Source organism: Taurulus bubalis, assembly GCF_910589615.1.
Source record: "Taurulus bubalis genome assembly, chromosome: 3".
Lineage (NCBI taxonomy): Eukaryota > Metazoa > Chordata > Actinopteri > Perciformes > Cottidae > Taurulus > Taurulus bubalis.
The window spans coordinates 36463808-36487677 of NC_136591.1; the positions used below are offsets into that span (position 1 = coordinate 36463808).

General features: G+C 47.5%; 1 protein-coding gene across 1 annotated transcript in view; it reads left to right on the forward strand.

Annotated features, from left to right (window-relative positions):
* Positions 1-273: 273 nt before the first annotated feature.
* The window catches only part of arhgef40 (Rho guanine nucleotide exchange factor (GEF) 40), a gene marked incomplete at both ends in the record, with an annotated part of 27740 nt that continues 4143 nt past the window's right edge, over positions 274-23870 (forward strand). The window contains 21 exons of the mRNA XM_079215817.1: positions 274-282; positions 601-690; positions 2410-2517; positions 5295-5580; positions 6040-7180; positions 7450-7688; positions 7774-7959; positions 8727-8841; positions 9434-9527; positions 9629-9715; positions 10351-10467; positions 11139-11237; positions 11325-11476; positions 12563-12701; positions 13765-13884; positions 14597-14788; positions 14871-15377; positions 15997-16382; positions 16720-16969; positions 17825-17914; positions 20184-20390. Coding sequence (XP_079071943.1) covers positions 274-282; positions 601-690; positions 2410-2517; positions 5295-5580; positions 6040-7180; positions 7450-7688; positions 7774-7959; positions 8727-8841; positions 9434-9527; positions 9629-9715; positions 10351-10467; positions 11139-11237; positions 11325-11476; positions 12563-12701; positions 13765-13884; positions 14597-14788; positions 14871-15377; positions 15997-16382; positions 16720-16969; positions 17825-17914; positions 20184-20390 — 4614 coding nt within the window. The remainder of the gene's footprint in view (positions 283-600; positions 691-2409; positions 2518-5294; positions 5581-6039; positions 7181-7449; positions 7689-7773; positions 7960-8726; positions 8842-9433; positions 9528-9628; positions 9716-10350; positions 10468-11138; positions 11238-11324; positions 11477-12562; positions 12702-13764; positions 13885-14596; positions 14789-14870; positions 15378-15996; positions 16383-16719; positions 16970-17824; positions 17915-20183; positions 20391-23870) is intronic.

Consider the following 23870-nt stretch of genomic DNA (forward strand, 5'->3'; position numbering starts at 1 on the left):
GGTTGTTTTATTTTTTTTCCCCATGCACGGCTTTCCATCCATCCCCTCGGTTGTTGTAGTTACTCGGGACAATATGCCGTCTGTTGAGGAGAATCCCAACGTAATTGTTGTCAGATGACGTTCAGATAGTCGGATGGAGGTGAAACAAAGAAAGTGGGGAAAAAGTGAAAAAAGGCAGGAAGAGAAGCAGAGAGGGGACTTTTGAGAGGAAATGTGAAGGGAGAGAGAGTGAAAGAGAGACGTTGGGAGAGAGAGAAAAAGTTGGGGGTCGCCATGCCAACGGTACATGTCGAAAAATAAACACTGTGTGTGTGTGTGTGTGTGTGGGGGGAGTTAACATGTTGCAGTGATTTGACTCTTTTGTTCTTGGGGTTCTTATACATTAACTGGGCCTTGGAGGAAATGTTTGACACTCCCCAGGCCGTACAACAGGAAGTTGAAAGTAGAATGTGGGTGTATATTTGTCTGTGTGTGTGTGTGTGTGTGTGTCAGCAAAAAGCGAGACAACCCGGCTGTTAAACACAAACACAGACATCACAGTTGATTCAGCGTCCGGTTATGGAATTAACCCTTTCTTACCACCTTTTGTGTCTCTCTCAGGGCTCGGAGGCGATGGAGGATTGTGTGCAGGGGGCGCTCTCGTCGCTTTACCCTCCTTTTGAGAGCACAGCACCACCCCTCCTCTCCCAGGTATATCTCACACACACACTTTTTTGTTTGCAGTCTCACATCTGCAAAGCAATAAACAGGGAAATACAAATAATGCTGATTCAATTAACTGATAGGGTGGCGTTGGAGTATGTGGTCAAGGCGATGTTATGTGCAGATAGCGTTGCTTTTCCTGGATATCAACTGCTGCTAGAAGCCAACACAAACAAAACCCAGCCAGCTGGCCAGTTATAGCCGAACCCTCTTCCTCCCAACAGGAGCTTCACATGACTCGTTTTCACCAAAAGCCGCGCTCCAGTTCTGCTTTTAAGTCAAAGCCTGTGTCAGCTGGACAGAACTGGCATTCTCTTTTAGGTGCATCATGGGGACTCTTTGTGGGCTGTAATATGGGGTCACATATATGTTTGAGACTGTGAGTTACCTGTAGAGTAGAGAGTAATATGAAGGGCTACTTCAATACTGTAATAAATAATACAATTTTGCTTGTTTTTTCTTTTGAATAATGAATGTTATGCATTTAATAGGCAACATATATCAGGATACTATCTGTCTACGTTCATTATTATTTACTAAGTCATCATAGGAAAACAGAAATATATGATTAAACATGCAAGTTGAAATGTTTCGCTATTAATCCCAATAATTGGGTTGTTTGAAAGTCATTGCAAGTCTATTCTCTGGTAGAACCTTTTTGTCACCAGGGTGGAGAGTCCCGCTCCGTCTGATGTGTGACTGGTTGCCTGAAAAAGGGTCCGACAGTAACAACACCAGCTCTTTCCTTGCAAGAAAAGTATCGTCGGAGTGCCGTGAAAAAAATGACACTAGGGTGTAGCTTCTCTTGGCCGCCGCACACCCTCTCCTCATTGGGAACCACTGAAAGGCGACGCTAGTGCTCGTTAAAAAAAACGCCATATAACCTAAATTCTTTTTTCGATGTTTCAAGAGAAAACATCAACCACAAAACAAAACAATTAAGACTATTTTTAGACCAAACTACAAGCGGTTAATGCTCATTTTAGAGTGGGCGGCTCATTGGGGGGTTGGCTCATTGGGGGGCTCATTGGGGGGGTTGGCTCATTAGGGGGTTGGCTCATTGGGGGCTCATTGGGGGGTTGGCTCATTAGGGGGCTCAATTGGGGGGGTTGGCTCATTGGGGGCTCATTGGGGGGGTTGGCTCATTAGGAGGTTGGCTCATTGGGGGGTGGCTCATTGGGGGTGGCTCATTGGGGTAACCACAGGATGGGCTACCCCTGCTCTACAACTTAGCAATACAGTATGCCAAAGTCACATTTATTTTTAGTGCTTAGCTCATACACAAAGGGGCCTTTGAGCTGAAGCTTTTGGGCCATTCTTCATTGGAATTTATAGGAATTTCACAATTGGTTGGTTCCAAGTTGTTTCCACATAGCTTCAAATCCAATGTCTTCGTTATGATATAAACAGCTGCTTGATGACTTGATGAAATACAATGGATAAAAGGAAGCAGCCTTTCTGATTACTTGCCGTCTGGGTTGAGGGAATTCCTCCAAAAAAAAATCCATTTGATACGCTCAAAAATGCATGTATAGGCGGCTGAAACCAAGGCTGCTCTTAGTTCATGAGAGGGAAGAATGGTTTTCCACAGACATGAACGATATATGAAGTATACCGCTTTTTGTTTTGTTGATCTAATCCACCAAATGCACGAATACACCCGTATTCACTCGAGTATTTTTGCTCCCTTTTGGCACATCTGTTCAGGTCTTTTCAGTCCTGGAGTCAACCTATCAACACGACAGTCTTCGCTACCTCCTGGACTACTTCGTTCCTGCCAAGCACCTCCTGCACAAACTCCAGCAGCACGCCTGCGTGAGTTCCAAATTGCAAACACTGCAGACGAGAACACACACATAGCTGTATAATCAGAAGCAGAATCAGCTGTCAAACGCAAGAGAGTGTAGTGTGGGAAGTCTGTCAACTGTTAGCTTTTTGATGTGTGTTGTGCGTGTGCCAAAGTCAAGTCCCACATGTTCTTAAGGTTATTACGAGGAACTTTTAACTGTCTCAATACTAATGCATCTATATGGACTACATACATAAACAAGACAATCAGTGAGAAGATTGGCTATTTCTATAGTTATTCTTGATTCTGGAGGCTATGGGTGGTACGGGACAACCAGAACCAGGACCGTCAGACCCTGATGCAGTAAAATGAGAGGTTTTCTAAAAATGGGCCCTGGTGTTCGGAAACACTACCGCTTTCGTCCACAGGGGCCGCCAGAATCAACACGAAATGAAAGTTTATTGTAGTAACTTTAAGGCTTTACTTGTTTTTAAGTCTTTCAGGTCAGTTTTAGGTCTCAACAGGGAAAGTTTCAAGTCCTTCAGGAACAAGTCCAAGTCAAGTCTCAAGACTAGTCTTTGGTGAAGTGAGTTCCAAAAGTCTTCGTAAGACTTCCCCTTTTTATTAAGGTTCCTTAAGGTCACAAGTCTGAGAAGAATGACTATTGGGATCATTGGCGGGAATTTATCAGGAAAAAACTTGACTTGAATAACTTTAAACAACAACTTGAAATAACACTCAAATAAGTGTGAGTTAAGACTGTAGACAGCAGTCGAGTCCATGTCAGTGTCAGGTCCTCATGTGTGTGCCCTGAATCAAAGTGTCAGGTCTTCAGAGTGGCATGTCAGTAACATGAAGACACCGGTGCAAAGAAAAGTTCAAGGCTTTTATAATCGGACACATGTGTGAACCTGTAGCATTTCCTCACTACACAGTGGAGGGTCGAGTCTGCTCTAAAACTCTAGCCGGCCGAAAAAATTTGAGAAAGTGGCTGGTGAAATTTGAGATTTAGCAGCCGCCGTGACCCGTGGACAAAAGAGGTGGTTTCCTGCCTTGGAGGCTCCACTGAATTGACAGATGAATGAAATACAGCGAAATTAAGCATGAATAAAAGAGCTCTGGTTGTACTTTTCAGCGTCCAGCATGCAAAAAGCGAATGCATGTAAACAGTAAGTCAACTTCCACTTGGTGGCCTCACATCACTCGCACAACACAAGATAGACACATGAGATGCAACTTATACTTAACTCAAAGCCATGAGGTTTACACTGAACAGCATTCCTCTTATTTAACTTTCCAAAGCACACACACACACAAAGATAAACACACACTGTTTAGCACAAACTCAGAGGCTCAGAACTGTCTCATATTTCCCTTTACAGTTTTCCTAGACTTGCGCGCACACACACGCAGGCATTTTTTAGCAAACTTTGTTTTCATTGTCGCCGAGTGGAGCGGGACGGGAGTTAGACTATGAGTCATGACAATAATGCCTTCCATATGCGAGTGTGTTTCTGCTGTGAGAAAGAGAGAGTGATGTGGTGGGAACCGAATGGGAAAAATGAACGAGGCTTTCATTCACAGGGCCTGCATGTGTGCGCACGTGCGTGCGTGCGAGTCCGAAAAACAGAAGATGCGGGAGGTTATAGACTATAGTAGACTGATTGAGGATTTTTTGTGAAAGAGGGAGCAAACACTGGGGTACTCTCATGGATAAGTAGGAGGATGGAGGAGGGCCAGAGGAGTTACAGAATGTGGTCTGGCTCAAAAACAGAAAAAAATAGTTTTAGAAGAGGAAAAGTCACATGTGATTTAAAAAAGAAAAATACTAATATCCACCCACACTTGCCCCAGAACTTTCCCCGGCAAGAGAACAGGCGAGAAACAAGACTTAAATGGGGGGGTGGGGGATATAATAAGAGACAGGGGTAAGATGGAGGACAGGTCGAATAAGGAACATAATTTGATCACGTCTCGTGAGTCTGGAGGGCACGGAGAGAGCAGACCCGAATCAGTCGATTTAGACGTGACTGGTAACGGCACAGAGTCCTCCAGTTCTTCTGGAGGACCTTTATACCTTTAGATTGCAGGAGAGAGAAAGAGAGGGGGCTGAAAGAGGATTGATTAAGTTGAGAACAGCGTTTGGAATAAGGTGTTTTTTATAAATTAATCAGTTGACGGTGCAGGGGATCACACTCGGGGCCTTCTCTCCTTCACCTAGATTCAGAGAGCTTTCGAGTTAATGCCTCCTTGTGGGATTTTCTATATTTAGACCCGTGTTGTTAAATGCACTGGATTTAGATTGATTTTCTTAGTCTTATAGAGCTGCTTTGTGTGTTTTCCGCTCATGAAAGAGTGGGCTGGTTTCACAGCGGCTGGCTGCTGTGGGCCTCTGCATGTTTCTATCTGACTCACTCTAACTATCCAGAGTCTTCTCACTATGTCATGCCAGCTAAGCGGTTTTACACGTTGGAAAAATAACAGCGCGAGTCACATGGCTGACATTTGTGCGTGTGGCACTGGCTTCTGGCCAGTCGAGCGAGTGAATAGTGTTGACTGGTGCGTTATCAGTTCTAGAAATTCGACTCATCTGATTGCCGAACACAATCGAGCAGGCTCGTTCCAACTGGCTGATGTGGGCCGGGGGGCGGGGGCAGGATTGAGCGTGAGCATTAATTAGGATAGTTTGTGACAAGAGGGGATTCTAAAAAGGGCAGACGGCGCACTATACGCAACCTAAAGACTTAGCACGCAGGTTAAAGGTTTCATTTTTAAATGTTCTTTCTTCTCCTTGTCATCACAGTCTCAGTACCTGGGCTGCTTGTTCCTTCACTCCGGCTGGCCTCTGTGTTTAGGCGAGAAAGTGGTTGTCCAGCTCTCCACCCTGGACTGGAGGATCCTGCGCAGTAATGACTTCTACCTGCAGGTGGTGCCCTTCTCTACACGCTGCCCCCGGCTGGCCTTGAAGTGTCTGGCCCCTGGGGGGCGCACCGTTCAGGAAATCCTGGTACCCGAGTCACAGCACCCCCTTGTGTTCACCACCGAGTGGCTGCACAGCGTGAACAAGGAACGAGGCCACAAGAGAGAACGTAAGGAAAGGATTTTCTTTTCTTTAAGTCTGATCTTAGTATTACTGTCTTACTTATAAGATTGTTCTGTATTTCAAGTTAAGAGTCAGGAAAAATCCACGAAGGTTTACTGAGGGTTTATGTTCGTAATCTGGTTTTTAGGTGTAAGTGATAAAGACTTTGTAGCTTAGCCAGTATGACTGTGAAGAAGACAAGGGAAGTGAAACAGATGGCCAGTAGACACTTGGTTTATGACCAAAGGATGGCATGTGAAAGGCAACGAGAGAAAAGAGAGATATATGGATGTCAGCAGGTGGTGATAAGAACCTAACAGTAGAGCTAAAGCTAAAGTTTAAACATGTGATTTCTCTGTAGCTTATGTTGGTATCTTTCTTTTCATAGAATGGACTTTTTTTGCATAATTGATACCCTCAATAAACGTATGAACTCGAAACTTAATCCTCTCTTATCTTTGCACAGTGGGAGGAGGACTTGACACCTGCCTGGTCAGTACATGTGATGGTGTGGCTCGACTTCCGTGGAAGGAGGTCGTCTACCCAAAATTCATCCACGACCCTTCTGAGGAGCTGGGCCTGATGTCCAACCACGAGGGCAGCACATCCAACCGCCTGCCCAGTGAGGGGGGCAGCAGCCTCGGGGGCTGGGGGGGCTCGTCCTCCGGAGAACTGGACTCCTGGTCATGGGATGAGGAGGAAGACGATGGTTTACCACCAGATAGATTGGACTCCGAGCCTGCGCTTCCCCGGCGAAGGCGCAGCGAAGATGGGCTCGGGCGGACAGCGAGGCACCCGCAGCTGGACGGGGACTATGTGGAGCTGTTGGAGCCCAGAGTGGGTCCTGATGGAGGGGTTGACACAAGGCAGAGGTACCTGGAGATGCATGGAATTTATAAGACCAAGACTTTGCCTCTCTGCAGGAGGAGTAAAGCCATCAAACTCCGGAAGGGGAGGGCTTGGGGATATGGGAGAGTGGAAGGGTCAGGAAGCTTTCGAGCTGCCCTTGGTGCCAAAAGAGACTTAGTTACCCCAAAAAGTGACAATTTACCACATAAGCCTCCGCCAGCAGTCCCTGAACCTGGCAAAGGGAGGCGGTCTTATTCCTCTTCTGTCCACGACTCTGATGAAGGAGATAAAACCAGCAGAGACTCTGAGGGCCTGGAAAGCCACCGGCCTTATTTGGATAGCCTGCTCAAAGAGAGGAGGCCCGGTGTGGGCAAGGAGAGAGATAGCAATGGCCTCACGCAGCCGTGCAGAGACAACAACAGGGGTAAAGACTCAGAGAGCGCCGATAGTTCTGCCCATGACTTGACGAATCGCAAAGTCATAGAGGGCCACTCAGATCACGGATCTCATTCGGACTCTGTTTTCGAGGATGCAGATAAACGACAGAGCGGCGACAGTGACGCCACAACCCCAACATCAGACGCACCAGAGAGACCCTTCACTGGAGTTTTAGAAAGTGGAGAAAATACAAACATTGGATCTAAAATGAAGAATTCGTCGAAACCAAAGGTGAATGAGGAAAAGGATGACGGAAAGACCGAGGACAGCGTTTGTCCAAGAGAAAAGGAAGTTAAAACGGCAGGGTTCAGAGCGCCAAGGTACAGACTGATCTCTTATGGCTCCTACGTCTTATTTTTTTTTATTTTCACACTTCCGTATGAAAGTACAGATCAGTAACACTTTGGTGCAAACTCTGCGTACAGGTCGTCCAAACTTACACACATATAGGCCTGACACCAATGGTTCAAAAGACACCTCCCAAACCATTCTAAAGGACATTGTGTCCAAACAAACACCTTTCTTAAATCATACAAATCATTAACTGTCCATTGTACCTCATTGATACCTTCCTGTGCTTTGTCTTCAGGAGGAAAAGGAAGGGAAAGGGGGCCAAAGGGAGGGCTAGGTCTGGTGGTCGTGCACACCAGAGGGGATCAAAGCTGCAAGGTAAAGCTGCTCAACCAAGTCCCACCACCTGCTCTGCTTTGACAAAGCTGCCAATCACAGAGGAGAACCAATCAGAGAAAAGAAAACAGGCAGACGAACCTGACGGAGTGCTGCCTTCAGCTCGTGAGGGGACAGAGGACCCAAGGAAAAGCAGTGCAGGTCTGAAGCATGACAATGTATCGGATGCTAAAATCTCTAAAATACCCCATGGAATACTTTCTCTCACTATTGTTTCCCTCAACAGAGAAAGAAGCCGAATCTATGCCTGTCTGCAATGGCCAATCAAGCACATCCTTACTTAACCACTCTGAGGAGGCGGGTTCAGGAGAGACGCGTCCCGACCAACTAAATGGTGTTCCATCTAAAGAGCCTCCGCTGCTGAGGGAACTGGTACCAGAGCTTCTCCAGTCAGGGAAGCTCAAGTTGACAGGTGAGTTTATTTCAGGCCTGTGTGTTTGTTATGCTAGTTAGCATACAGGCCTGTGTGTTTGTTATGCTAGTTAGCATACAGCTCAAAACTCCTACTTTGAGAGCCAGTTAGTCTTGTAGATGTGTGACTTTGTTGTTGTCCAGTACACAGAGTAGGGCCAGAAGGTCTTGACCCCCTAACTGTCTGATTAACACGATTTTGCCTAAAAAATCTCACTTTTTGTTTTCTTATTCATAAATCCTTCAGATATGAACATACATGATATACATACTGTTAGATTCAGTTTGACTTACTTTATCTCTGATGACCATTGTGGATAAACGTCCATAAATCCACTTATATATTCTAGAAAAAATAAAACAGAACACAACTTTAGACCTTCCCTCATAATCAGTGCAGTATTTCTTATATTTTCCCATATTTTGTTTCTGTGGATTTTTTTGGTTACAGTCCAGTGCAAACAGGAACTGCGACTAGAAGACTTGGCAGGAATTTTCATGGTGCAGATTTAATAAACTGCAGCAGAGCTCAGCTAGCTAACAAACCGACCTCATGGCAACTTTTTTACTTCCTGGTTTTACTTCCTCCTCGGATCCCCCGAAGCATCATGGGAACTAACTCCAAAACTTCAAACATGATTATCCCAAATAGAAGTGGACGTCACTGATAACCTTACAGTGTACATACAAACAAATAAACCAATGTTGCAGCCTGATAGTAGACCCAGAGTTTTAGACCTTTCTCTTATTTTATCATCCCGACCACAGGCACAGTAGACAGGCTGGGACGCGCTCTGGTGGTCACAGAGACCGATGCATCAGAGGAGAGCTTCTCTGAGGAGGAGATGGCCCGGGTCTTGGCCTGCTACCACAGAATCACTCGGTAAGGTTGTGTTGTTGCCCCTCCAATCAGAAAAGCAGAGGTATAAGTCATTGGTATGTTTCAGACTTCACAATACATTTTCTAGACATCTCCAGGGAATTAAGGCTGGTCAGTGTAGCCAACCTTAAAATGCACAATTTATTCATTTCACACCATAAAATGTTGTCCCAGATTTATACTCTGCACCACTTGCTTACAAACTTGTTCAGCCCAAAAGTGCTACATTATTATGTTTGACTTGACTTGCTTTTTGCTGACTTGGCCAAATGCAGCAAAAGGCGGGGCTAAGAGAGCGCAGCATGTGCCGGGAGGCAGAGCAAATCACACAACTGATTCAAAGTCAATGTAACAGACATCTTAGAGCTTGCCAGTCTACCTGTCAGCTGTTGCTCACAACAAGTCTGAACAAAAGCTCCACAGCAGGTTTAAGAAGAAATATTAGGAAGTTTAATGTTGATGTTAAAATATAGATTAACCCCTAACAGTACTGTAAGTGTGTTCTTCTTCTCATTCTTCTTTACTTTTTACACAGCAGGTTCTCACTTTAGAATAAAACTATTGTCTCACTACTGCTCCTGTTTGTCCTCATCAGGCCTGCAGCCAAAGAAAAGGGTCTCACGGTGTTAATGGACAGCAGACGCTCTCCGGCCTCCGCCCTCTGCCTCTCTGCTCTTAAATTGTTCCAGGTGAGAAAAAAAAGTTTGGCTAAATGATTGCTTGTGTTGCTCTTAATTAGCCTGCAGTGGCGATGAAGCAGCTCAAGCGCATGTGTGTTGTTTTTCTTCAGGTTTCGGTTCCGGGCGGTCTTGGATCTGTTCTGGTTTTGGTGGGAGAGCAGCAGGAGTCCCTTTCTCATGATGTGGAAGGAGTAGAGGTGACCTCATGCAGAACATGCGGCGTGTTTATGATCCAGCAAACACACACAAACACACACAGCGATGTTCATTTCCTCCTGGTTCAGTTTGTTTTATTCCTTTTTTATTTGCATGTCGGAACGTTAAAACGCAGGTAGAACACCCAGAAGGAACATATAAAAACATGTCAAAACAACTGTGTGTGTGTGTGTGTGTGTGTGTGTGTGTGTGTGTGTGTGTGTGTGTGTGTGGGAAAACATTTGCAAAATGAACCTCCATTGGCCATCATAACTGCAGGAATATACGTTAATGTTTGAAATTCAAATAGCATTTCATACGCCGTGCTTTGTTTCCTGTCCCTTGCTAATCGCTCGTTCACATTTAATCTAAATTAACCTTATTTCCATACGTTTTTCACATCTTCAGATATCTTGCATTTGATCAGCAGAGGACTTTCTCACACAGAGATTTTATTTTTTCCTGGCCATGTGTTTTGCATTTCAGCTTGGCAATGGTAAACCGTTGCATGTTAAAGGTCCCGCCCAAAGGACTCTGTCTTTTTCTTGTTGTTTGCTTGTAATGATGTTTATTCCTGCTGATAAACTAGCGAAATGCACTCATTCTTTTTTTTCTCCTCCTCTCCCGTCGTGTCCAGATCCACGTGGTGCGAGGAACGGCGGTCCTTCAGCAACACGTTGACAAGCAGCAGCTGCCCAAAGAGATGGACGGAGACTTCGCCCACTGTCACTCCGACTGGCTGGCCTTCAGACTCGTGAGAATCTGCTGCTTTCTCTCTGCTTAAAAACAAAGTCTGATTCATTCCTTTTCTTTTTTCTACATCAGCGGTCTGTTTTTCTTCTTTTTTCCATGGTATCTTTCACTCGGACTCCGTGGAGTGGGCTTGAGGAAATTGAGCAGGAAATCACTTCAGACATTAAAGATTGATATCTATGCGGCTGTGAAATTTTGTTCTGATTCATTTGATTTTATTTAAGCCATTCCCTCACAGTCTGAATATTATACACTACACACCATGTGTTAAGTTTAAGTCCCTATTACTACTAGTTTTGTGTTTAAAGTAGGACCATGAAAAGTGGAGGGAGTCGAGTGGGAGAAGGAAAAGTTTGGAGAGGAGGAAGGACAGATAAGAGGATGGTGGTGGCCGGTGATGAACTGGGTGTGGATGATAAATCAAGGGAGAGGAGGCCTGAGAAGAATTTTAAGGGCTCTTAATGGCTTCTTTTTTTTCCCCGCAGACAGTTTATGTTACTTTATCCAAACAGATGAAAACATTTCCCTGTCCTCTGCACTTTCTCTGACGTCTCTCAATGAACAGTGAACTGCTCTACTTGTCTGTTTTTTTGTTTGTTTTAGTCATTTTGATGGTTAAATCAAATGCTAATCTCACACTCCAACTTTGTTATCATTTCTTTTTCCCTTTAGAGCCTGGAGAGTCTGACGGAGCACTGCGAGAGCGCCATCGCGCTCCTCGGAGAAGCCCTGCGGTCCATGGACGCTGAGCCCATGCCCGCCGACATCAAGGTACCAAAGTGTGACGCGACCCCGGCGGCCATGTTTGATGACGCGCGACACAGAAAACGGTCAATAAGCAGGTTGCTCTTCCTTCAGGCTGTTCCGCTGAGCATCGACAAACACAGACAGCTCATGGCGAGCGTCTTGGCCGACCCACGGCTAACGGAACCACAGCAAAGGGGCGGGGCTTGGCTCGCCGGATTAACCAATAGCGCAACTGGACTGGCACAGAAGTCGCCAGACTGCAGGTACCCGGGATGTGTATGCTGTGCTAGAACTTCGGTGCCTTTTTGGTCCATTTTGTTTTCACATTTTCTTATTTTTCTTATTTTCCCTTCTTGCTTTTTGTGCAAAGTCTGCGGCTTGTTGTTGTGGGCGGTCAACTTAGTATTTATATTCACAAATAGGTCCAAACATGGCAACAGTATTGCAGCCACCTTAACACTGAAAATTACCACAGCCAGTGAATGCATCTTCATACAAGGAATTGGTCATTATCATGAAAATAAGTGAAAAAAAACAGTCTAATAATATTCAGTATATGTACTGTTGTATTAAAAGACTCATTACTTACTGTAGCATTGTGTGCACCTGCATATGTTTTTCTTGTTATGATGCTAATGAGACTGTACGCAGCTGGAATATACATTCTACTATTGAAGTCGGACTATTTTAAATACAAAGACGTCATGACAAACATCTATTCTAATTGGGCAAATGCTCCGACGTGCAGACACCACCTTACACGAGCAGCGCGGTCCCCAGGGCCAGGAAAGCCATCTGCAGGTCCTTTGCCTTCCCGGCTCTTGTGTTTTTGATTGAGGGATTTTTGTGCGTTTTTGTTGTCAAGATGAGTTACAGGTTAAAAATACTCCTCATCGTAAAAGAAGTTGTTTGTTTTCAGCAACAACATTTTTTTTTTAAAACCAGCCGGAGGAGAAAAAGGAATGTGAACTTAACATCAAACAGAGGACTTGTTTGTTTGTGGCCAGCGACAGCTTAAAGATGATCTAAAGACTGCAGTATTTGTCGCTGTTCTTTGTATCCGGTAATGAGTTCTGGCTCCGTCTGCACGAGAGTGAGGCCAAATACAAGTAGAGGCTGATTGCTGATTTGATTTCTTTCCTCCACGCATTTTGTTTTTTATGCGTGGCAGTTGGTCTGCGAGGCTCTTTTTTGTTCTTCATAATTCCATCATTTCTCCCAGCCAAAATGTTTAACCAGCGCTGGTGTCATCAGAAATTGGAATAAGACAAAAAAAAATAACCCCCTCGCTCCTGTTCACGAGTGATGATTTGCCTGTTAATTCTTTTTTTTTGACTTTGGTCCATCAGGGCTGCTCTCGCCGCGACCTCTAAACTCTACGACAGTGTGGACGACGCCCTCCACCGGCTCGTCCGAGTGTCCAACCAGAGGGGTCGCGACCTGGAGGCTCTGGGACGACTGGCGGCGCTGGTGGACAAACTGGAAAAGGTGTGCGAGGGAGGAAGAGCGTGGTTCAGTCTCTTCTCGCTAAATCTCAGGAACTAAACTACTGTATACGCTATCAAATTAGCCATTAGCCACGGAAATTAGATGAAAGATTAAATTCAGAGTTTACACAACATTTTCCTCCTCAATCCGCTCCACTGTTCCCAACAGGGCTGGGATGGAAACTGGTGTTTACTGACGGCTGTGTTTACTCGCTCTACTCCCGTGTCTAGCAAAACAAGACGGTTTCAATATGTGCAAAGCAATGCAGTCTACTGGGGGAAAAAAAAAAAATATATATACATATATATATTTAGAGTTAAGGCTTCATGATTTTGGCAAAAAAAAATCATAATCAGGATTATGTAACACACTTTGACTTAGAAAATTCATGTTTTTTATGTAAAAAATGAATAAATATGATGTAATACTATTTATATAATGTGTTTTAAGAATGATAAATAAACACACATTAGCTGAAAATGAATTAGATCAATCACGTTGTAAAAATCATAATCGGGATTATCTAACACAATTAGACTTTGACTTATATTGACTATATAAATTGCATCAGTCACGTTGTAAACTACTGAAAACCGCTTAGATACCACATAGATATTAAATATATCAAATCATAACTAAAAAAACAAATTAGACCAAAATAAACTAGACCAAATATGTCCTCGTGGACTGCCACAATCAACTGAAAATCCATACTCAACATTTTGGAAAACTATATTCAACATATTTCAGTAACAAAGGAAAGATTTATAACACTGGATTTATAACAGAAGACGAAAACGAGTTCATCGTAGCGAAATGGAACGAGGCTCAATACTCGTTTCATCTGTATTATCTTGTTTTCAAAATTATGACTGAAAATAGAATTTGATTGATTTGATCACCCAGGTCTAATAAGATTTAAAGTCATGCGATGCGTCTCTTCCCACTTCATGCACAAGTCTCCACGCCAGTGTTTCGTCTCCTCCTTTGTCCCTCGAGTGCAGTATAGAGGCCTCGTGTCCTCCTCTCACCTCTCTCTCTCCCTCTCTCTCTCATACCCCAGTGTGATAAGGAGATTGAGCAAGTCCAGTCACAGCTGGACGCCTACAAGGACCCTCCTCTGTCTCTCAGCAGACTCTCGCTCAAACAGCAGAAATTCAAGACATTCAGAGAAACGGCCAACGTGAGTGTGACTCTGCATCTATTTGAATGTGTGCAACCGTTCTTAGAGCATGGAATCATCTGCATATGGCTGTGTGTGTTTGTATGCACAGTGATCGCTATTTCAATGTATCTGGCTCACAAATCACAGCAGGATTCTTCAAATTAAAGCCACCACGATTAGGATTCAGGACTCTCTTTGTTTGGCGCCGTTCGGTGGCAGAATCAAGAATGACACGAAAGTAATCCCATCAGCATCATTTAAAAGGTTATGTCATCACATGACACTCCAACGCGTAGTGAGTGCCTTTAAAGCTCGTCTGTGGTAGAATAAAAATCTTCTTTCAAATAAAATACTGTCAGGCCTTTTCCTGCCACCGCCTGTCATGGTCTGAATCCCGGGATTACCACGTGTGGTCAAAGTGGATGCTGTTTTGGGAAAGGTGCATCGGCCTGAACTGGAAATATTACATTTAAACAACAGTTTGGCAAAGTAATGTTCTCTGGCTGAAAGACTTGAGGAGTTAATAACAATATTTGAATGTAAGCAGATGTGTTTTGAGCCCACTTTGCTGCTCAGTGGTATGTTTGTCATTATTGTGGCTAAAGTAGGAGTCTGTCAGGATGTTCCACATCATTCCATTCAATGCATCTCTTCAAGCTTTCCACCATGAACCCTTGAGGGTGTTTTTCCAGGCCGAGACCTCACACTGGATCTCCCTGACTCCTTTTAGGAGCTGCACAGCGAGACTCTGTCGGTGCTCAGCGACTTGGAGGGCTGGTGCGAGCTGGACTGGGCGGGCTTGAGCGCCGTCCAGATCCGACTTCCCCCGGTCCGGGAGAAGCTGAGAGACATGTCCCACTGCCTGTCCGACTGCTGGACCACCCTGGACAACACGCAGAGGCTGCTGTCCACGCTGACCGAGGTACCGGAGCCGCCCCGTATATGTACACGGGAGCGTTTGAAAGCCTCTTCAGGGCAAACAAGTTTTTGTCTTTCTCCCGCAGGCCACCCAGTGGTGCGAGGTCGTCTTCTCCACCTCCTCCACCCCCTCCTCCACCTGCCCCCTCGCCTCCCTCCCGCCCATCCCGCCTTCCCGCTTCCAGGACGCCCGTTCCTTAGCCATCGAGCTCGGCGGCGGCGCGCTCCTGGACCTCTGGACGCAGACGGTGGAGCGCTACCAGCGGACCGTGGCGCAGGTCAAGCCCCGGTTCCTCCAGACGGACAGGGCCCAGAATCCGGGCCAGGGGAGGCCCAAGACGCCGTCCGCCAGCAGCCTGTGGGACCTGATGGGTCCTGAGGGAGAGGGCGACTGGGGATTGGGCGCCGGAGGAGGCGACGGCGGGCTGCAGGCCTGGGGGTCCCTGGCGTCGCTGTTCAGGCCGCAGACCTGCTCCACGCTGAAGATCGGAGAGGAGAAGGGGAACAAGAAGGAGGGAGCCGGGGGAGGAGGGGCGGGCGGAGCCGGAGGAGGGAAGTTCCTGCAGAACCTCCTGAATCCTGTGAAGAAGAACGTGAGCGGTTTTCTTTTTGTATTGAGCTGCTCGAAATTTAAAAGAAATAATAATTGTAATTTTTCTTTTTATTAGTAGCTCTAGATGAATATTTGCATTGATGCTTTTTAATATAGTTGTTACTCTTCCACTGCATGTTTCTGAAGAGAGAAAGCACCAGACCTTCATTCATCTGAGATATTTCTCATCAATTAGACTTTTACAGATGTTTTTCAGACAATTGACATTGCACGTGCACAATTTTAGATTTTAGATGCTCATTTGAGTTATAACTATATAGAACAAGGGGTGAAAAACATGAAAGAAACCACAAAAAAGAAACAGAATGAAACAAAGAACAAAAAGAACTAGGGAGTGATCTACTCTCTATTGTACATTTATGAAAATTAAATCAGGTTGATGGGGTGGTACATAAGTAGTCCATTTTTCCCAATATGCCAAAAAAAAATCTGCTTTGTAGTTGATGGATGCTGTCATCTTCTCCATGCTGTAAATGTCCATTGTAATGTAGATTGTAGTCATTTTTTTATATAGATAGATAGATAGATAGATAGATAGATAGATAGATAGATAGATAGATAGATAGATAGATAACATCGTCATGTCTCTCAACCTTCAGCCCACCGAGGCCCCGCTGCCTTCGAAGCCGCCCAGGAAGCGCCACCCGAGCTTTGACCTCCAGGCGCTGCTCGCGCCCCGCAGAGGCGCGGCCTCCCCCCGACCGGCCGAGTCCCCGGTGGGCGGGGCCAGCCGCAGCTCGCCCATGTCCTGGCTGGGGAGGCGGGCGGCCGCTGACCCGGTGATCGCCACCAGCATGGCCGCCGCCATCCCCGGATGGGCCACAGGGGGAGGAGGAGGAGGGGGAGGGGGAGGGGTTTTAATACGAGGGGTGGAAGTCAGCAGCAAGGAGGTGGCGGACCACACGGGGTCGCCACGGCAACACGTGCTACTGGGGAGGACGGAGAGGGAGACGGGGACGGACCGGGCCGGATCAACTGCACAGAGGTGCGTTTTGAGTCTTTTTTTTTTTTTTTGTGCATTGTTGTTATTTTATTTCTTGATTCATACGGCTTGAGTTGGCTGAGAGCTCTGAAGCGAGACCCACATTGTAAAGGACATCAAGCGCAGGCCGGGCTGAGAGGATAAAAGAGAAGTTTCAGAACAATTTTCTCAGTCGGCATGCAATCTCAGATAATTCGGTCCGTTACCAACTCGTTTGATCTCTCGCCATCGCTCGCCGCCATCTCCTCCTCCTCCTCTTCCCTCCCACTCCGCCTCTTCCTCCCTAGTTGGTTTTGCTCTGCTCATCGTTTCCTTGTTTCCTTCGGCTTCCCCTCCGCAGTAAACTGTACCTGCTCTGGTGCAGGATGCTGAGCTCGGAGAGGCAGTACGTGGCCATCCTGAAGGGCGTCGAGGAGACCTACCTCCCGTTGCTGGAGCTCTCCGACACCCCGGCCTCCATCAGGGGCAAGGCCGACGCCCTCTTCCCCAACTGGGCCGGCCTCGGCGCCTTCCACTCGCAGAGCCTGCTCCCGGCCATGGAGGGCGCTCTCGTGCAGAGCTTGTTGCAACAGGACTGCTTCAGCAAATACGTACGTTCAGGAATGTAGGAGGACACGGATTGTTTTGAAAATCTATGCTTTATTTACGATGTTTTGGCGACTGGGATCCAGCCTGTCTGTCTCGTGAGCCTTTAAAGAGGCAGCCCCTCATTACGGTGAAACTATCCAGGATTAGATGAGAAATAAGAAACATAAAAATGCTGTGGCCCCTTTGGGTGGTCCTGACCCTCAGGTTGGACACCACTGATGGATTGCAGTTATGCATTCATACAACTGTGCGTTACAGAAACACAGTAACACCCACATTATAAAATTATGTCTAGATGTATTTTGTAAGTTTAGATTTTTGATTTAGTCTTAATCCTGTGTCAAATTAATTAGTTTTTCTAGTCGACATCATCCTATTTTCTTTAGTCAAGTTTTAGTTTAATATAATTCTGTCAATCAGCGATCAATATTTTAGTTATATTTCGTAGAAAACTAACTTTTATTAGAGTTAAAGTTAATTGTAACATTTTAGCTCAATTATCTATTTATATATATATATATATATATATATATATATATATATATTATATAAGATAATCCTTTATTAGTCCTGCAGTGGTGAAATTGCAGGATTACAGCAGCAAGAAACACATAGCAAAATAGAATAAAAAAACAAGTAATATAAATAAACAGTAATAAAGCGGTAAAAGTTGGAGTAATTTAAGTGACTAAAGTGATTAAATTGTGTGTATTTATTACATTGTTGTGTCATAATCATATCATCATTTGCCTTTTGAACTCACTTCCTGATCCTCATCATATGATATGATATCATATAGATGGGTTTATAGATCAAAGGCAGTAAAAAGCCGCTCTCCGTTCCTCTCTCCCACTCAGCGGGAGCAGTTTCTCCAGTACTCCCACTACATCAGGAATAAACCAGAACTGGACTCTGCGCTGGTCACTCAGGCTGTGGACTTCTTCAAGGTGAGCTGCAGACTCATTAAAGCATGAATATCTAAAGCGTCCACTATCTGAGGAGGTCAACCAGTTGCTCCTGCTTTTCCACCGTCAACTAAAGAAAGCACCCTGTGTCCTCACAGATGATCTAAACACACAATCAGAGGGTCATAACGTTTTATTTGGTTATTTTCCTTTTAGAAAATCTTGTTAACCCACATTGGAGAACATCATTATGAGTAATTTTGAGTAATTTTGGGGCACATCACAAGCACAAAGCAATTAAAGTTGCTTTGTTCAAGGGTTGCTGCAATTTAAAAAAAGGAGCAGTATACTGTACAGTAAAGCTAATTATATGTTTAATGGACACTAGAAAAGCCAATTAAAGGCGGATTATAGAGAAAGTAATTTGAGCGCGCACGCTACAATTAACTAAAACTAATGCAGCGACGTCATCGTGAGATTACCAAGAGGACGTTACAGGGAGAGATCACGGCGCTCCGGATCCCGTTCAGGTTGTGGAGTGAAGGAGCACTTCCAGGACGCGGCCAGCAGGGGGCGACGTGCGTTTAAAAAGAAGAAGGAAAAAGAGCTTGAACAGCTTGTGGTTTATGGCAGCAGGAGGGTTTATGGTTATCGTGATGGAGGCGATGATGGGCCATCAATCTGGGGACGGCGGTAAAGTCTGTTACGAGGATGAAGACGGGAACGGCACCTGTGGCCACGTGGACGAGGGAACGGATCCCACTCGGAAACACACCGCTGTGTTTGTACTGTGTTGAGAAATCCAGTCTCTTCAAGATGAAATGACCAAAACTATCCTGAGTTTAACTAAAGGAGCTCTCCACCAAAAGTAGAAGAGGATTTTCGTTTTTTATGTGTGATGTGTCATTTATATTGTTAAAACAATTAGCTATGCAAACATAACCAGTGTTAATTCATAAATCGTGTATTTATTTTTGTACCTAAAAACTACGTTTTTTTTTTTTCAGTTGCCATTTACGTGAGAACATTTACTTTTCACACAAACATATTTTCTTCTTGAATGTGTCTGACATAATTCACTGGTTTACTTCACAATGCAGAGGAAGCTTCTGAGGCTGCTCTGTGTGTGTGATGCTACTTCTGTGCTGTTTACGGCCATTTATAGTCTGATATGATGTTGAGACGCCATAAGAGACAGTGTCCTCTTCCTCCTCTCCTCTCTCCTCCTCTTCTCCTCTCATCTCCTTGCATCATCTCCTTGCATCTCTCCTCCTCTCATCCTCTCCTCACCTTGCCTCCTCACCTCTCCTGTCTCCTCCCTCCTCTCCTGTCTCCTTGTTCCTCTCCTTTCTCCTCTCCTCTCTCCTCTCTCCTCATCATTGCTCTTGCCTCTCCTCTTCCCTCTCTCCTCTTCCCTCTCTCCTCTTCCCTCTCTCCTCTGTCCTCTCTCCTCCCCTCCCCTCCCCCCCTCCCCTCCTCTCTTCTCTCCTCCTCACGTCCTCTCTCCTCTCTTTCCTCCACTCCTCTTCTCTCTCCCCCCCTCCCCTCTCTTCTCCCCTCGTTTCTCCTCACTTCCTCTCTCCTCCTCTTCTCCTCTCCTCTCATCTCCTTGCCTCATCTCTCCTCCTCTCATCCTCTCCTCACCTTGCCTCCTCACCTCTCTCCTATCTCCTCCCTCCTTTCCTGTCTCCTCGTTCCTCTCCTTTCTCCTCTCCTCTCCTTTTCCTCTCTCCTCTCTCCTCTCGTCTCATCATTGCTCTTGCCTCTCCTCCTCTCCTCTGTCCTCTCTCTTCTGTCCTCTCTCCTCCTCACGTCCTCTCTCCCTTCCCTCTCTCATCCTCTCCTCTCTCCTCTGTCCTCTCTCCTCCCCTCCCCTATCCCCCTCCCCTTCTCTCCTCTCTTCTCCTCACGTCCTCTCTCTTCTCTCTCCCCCTCTCTTCTCCCCTCGTCTCTCCTCACCTCCTCTCTCCTCCTCTTCTCCTCTCCCCTCATCTCCTTGCCTCCTCTCATCCTCTCCTCACCTTGCCTCCTCACCTCTCTCCTGTCTCCTCGTTCCTCTCCTTTCTCCTCTCCTCTCCTTTTTCCTCTCCCCTCTCTCCTCCTCACTGCTCTTGCATCTCCTCCTCTCTCTTCTCTTTCCTCTCTCCTCTTCCCTCTCTCCTCCTCTCTCCTCTTCCCTCTCTCCTCCTCTCTCCTCTGTCCTCTCTCCTCCCCTCCTCTCCTCTCTCCTCCTCACGTCCTCTCTCCTCTCTCTCCTCCACTCCTCTTCTCTCTCCTCTCTCATCACCTCCTTCTCTCCTCCCTCCTTCAGTCCAAACTTCCCCCAGCCTCCCCCCTCTCCCCCCTGTCCTTCCCTCACTGCCTCCTGGCTCCCACTCAGAGACTGGAGCAGTACTGCGAGGCCCTGGAAGAGCTGGGAGGGATAAACCCCGCCTCCGACTCCGCCCTCTCCATCCTGAGACACGCTCAGCGGCACGGCGAGGACCTCCGGGCCAGCGACCTCATCGCCGGGTGTCCGGTGAGAACGCCTGTCCCAGTTTATGATCAAGTCCCACTTTCTTCTCCCGGAGGGAAAGAAACAAACTCATCCTGATGAGGTCAGGCACAGATGGAAGTGTGATTGCTTTTATCGCTGGAGTTCAATATTTACAGTTTTTCTTATCAGGGATTTTGAAGTTTCTATTTTGATTACAGAGAAATACAAATGCTCTTTAGGTTAAGCATTTAATTTGGACATCACAGCAAAACAAAAATGATTATTATCGTCTTCTAATATCTTTTTAAAATCTGACTTTAAACAATGAAATTGACTTAAATCTTGCTCCGAATGTCAAGAAAAAACGGCAAATAGAAAGAAAGGAAAGTGGGAGAACAGACCGACCGCTGGGAGACACTTATGTACCCGTTACTATGGACTAAAAACAGATTGAACCTTTAACAAAAAGTCAGAGAACCCCACGTCCACTCTGACACAGCAGTATCATTCAGAGGTAGTTGTGACAAGCGTTTACTCCCACACACACACACACACACACACACACGTATACACACACACACACACATCCTCTCCTCCCCCTTGTTGAGCAAGGGGAGATATTACAGCAGCACAAACCCTTCCATTGAGCTACTTCACACCGCGCCGTAAAAGCTCTCCAAGTAAGTGCAGGTGTGTGTAATGGCGTGTGTGTGTGTGTGTGTGTGTGTGTGGGTGGGTGTTCCGTAATGTGTGTGTGTGAAGCATCACTTAAATCATGACCCACACATCTCTAGAGGTTTAAAAATAAAGGATCGGCGTGACCGGTTGCCGGTAAACTCTCAGTCTTCTTCACGTTATGGGCTCTAGTGGAGGAAGCCTGTCTGTCTGCGTCTCCCTGTCTGTCTGCGTCTGTCTGTCTGTCTGTCTGTCTGCGTCTCCCTGTCTGTCTGTCTGTCTGTCTGCGTCTGTCTGTCTGTCTGTCTGTCTGTCTGCGTCTGTCTGTCTGCGTCTGTCTGTCTGCGTCTGTCTGTCTGCGTCTGTCTGTCTGTCTGTCTGTCTGCACCTGTCTGCGTCTGTCTGCATCTGTCTGTCTGTCTGCATCTGTCTGTCTGTCTGTCTGCGTCTGTCTGTCTGTCTGCGTCTCCCCGTCTGTCTGCGTCTATCTGTCTGTCTGTCTGCGTCTGTCTGTCTGTCTGCGTCTCCCCGTCTGTCTGCGTCTGTCTGTCTGTCTGCGTCTGTCTGCGTCTATCTGTCTGTCTGCGTCTGTCTGTCTGTCTGCGTCTGTCTGCGTCTATCTGTCTGTCTGCGTCTGTCTGTCTGTCTGCGTCTGTCTGCGTCTATCTGTCTGTCTGCGTCTGTCTGCGTCTCCCCGTCTGTCTGCGTCTGTCTGTCTGTCTGCGTCTGTCTGCGTCTATCTGTCTGTCTGCGTCTGTCTGCGTCTCCCCGTCTGTCTGCGTCTGTCTGTCTGTCTGCGTCTGTCTGCGTCTGTCTGCGTCTATCTGTCTGTCTGCGTCTGTCTGCGTCTCCCCGTCTGTCTGCGTCTCCCCGTCTGTCTGCGTCTCCCCGTCTGTCTGCGTCTCCCCGTCTGTCTGCGTCTGTCTGTGTCTCCCCGTCTGTCTGCGTCTGTCTGCGTCTCCCCGTCTGTCTGCGTCTCCCCGTCTGTCTGTGTCTGTCTGCGTCTCCCCGTCTGTCTGCGTCTCCCCGTCTGTCTGCGTCTGTCTGCGTCTCCCCGTCTGTCTGCGTCTCCCCGTCTGTCTGCGTCTCCCCGTCTGTCTGCGTCTCCCCGTCTGTCTGCGTCTGTCTGCGTCTGTCTGCGTCTGTCTGCGTCTCCCCGTCTGTCTGCGTCTGTCTGCGTCTGTCTGCGTCTCCCCGTCTGTCTGCGTCTGTCTGCGTCTGTCTGCGTCTGTCTGCGTCTCCCCGTCTGTCTGCGTCTCCCCGTCTGTCTGCGTCTCCCCGTCTGTCTGCGTCTATCTGTCTGTCTGCGTCTGTCTGTCTGTCTGCGTCTGTCTGCGTCTCCCCGTCTGTCTGCGTCTATCTGTCTGTCTGCGTCTCCCCGTCTGTCTGCGTCTGTCTGCGTCTCCCCGTCTGTCTGCGTCTCCCCGTCTGTCTGCGTCTCCCGTCTGTCTGCGTCTGTCTGCGTCTGTCTGCGTCTCCCCGTCTGTCTGCGTCTCCCCGTCTGTCTGCGTCTGTCTGCGTCTCCCCGTCTGTCTGCGTCTCCCCGTCTGTCTGCGTCTGTCTGCGTCTCCCCGTCTGTCTGCGTCTCCCCGTCTGTCTGCGTCTGTCTGCGTCTCCCCGTCTGTCTGCGTCTCCCCGTCTGTCTGCGTCTCCCCGTCTGTCTGCGTCTCCCCATCTGTCTGCGTCTCCCCGTCTGTCTGCGTCTCCCCGTCTGTCTGCGTCTGTCTGCGTCTGTCTGCGTCTGTCTGCGTCTCCCCGTCTGTCTGCGTCTCCCCGTCTGTCTGCGTCTCCCCGTCTGTCTGCGTCTATCTGTCTGTCTGCGTCTGTCTGTCTGTCTGCGTCTGTCTGCGTCTCCCCGTCTGTCTGCGTCTATCTGTCTGTCTGCGTCTGTCTGCGTCTATCTGTCTGTCTGTGTCTGTCTGCGTCTCCCCGTCTGTCTGCGTCTGTCTGTGTCTCCCCGTCTGTCTGCGTCTGTCTGCGTCTCCCCGTCTGTCTGCGTCTGTCTGCGTCTCCCCGTCTGTCTGCGTCTGTCTGCGTCTCCCCGTCTGTCTGCGTCTCCCCGTCTGTCTGCGTCTCCCCGTCTGTCTGCGTCTGTCTGCGTCTGTCTGCGTCTGTCTGCGTCTGTCTGCGTCTCCCCGTCTGTCTGCGTCTCCCCGTCTGTCTGCGTCTCCCCGTCTGTCTGCGTCTCCCCGTCTGTCTGCGTCTCCCGTCTGTCTGCGTCTGTCTGCGTCTGTCTGCGTCTCCCCGTCTGTCTGCGTCTCCCCGTCTGTCTGCGTCTCCCCGTCTGTCTGCGTCTGTCTGCGTCTCCCCGTCTGTCTGCGTCTCCCCGTCTGTCTGCGTCTGTCTGCGTCTCCCCGTCTGTCTGCGTCTGTCTGCGTCTCCCCGTCTGTCTGCGTCTCCCCGTCTGTCTGCGTCTCCCCGTCTGTCTGCGTCTGTCTGCGTCTGTCTGCGTCTGTCTGCGTCTCCCCGTCTGTCTGCGTCTATCTGTCTGTCTGCGTCTGTCTGTCTGTCTGCGTCTGTCTGCGTCTCCCCGTCTGTCTGCGTCTATCTGTCTGTCTGCGTCTGTCTGCGTCTATCTGTCTGTCTGCGTCTGTCTGCGTCTCCCCGTCTGTCTGCGTCTCCCCGTCTGTCTGCGTCTGTCTGCGTCTCCCCGTCTGTCTGCGTCTCCCCGTCTGTCTGCGTCTCCCCGTCTGTCTGCGTCTGTCTGCGTCTCCCCGCCTTGTGTTGAGTCCCTTCAGGAGCGTTGCGTAACATTTGACGTTTACAGCCTCTGAGCCTCACAGCGTCCGTTAACCCGTCATCCACGTGAACAATGAAGTCAAAACCTTTTCATAAAAGACATGAGTC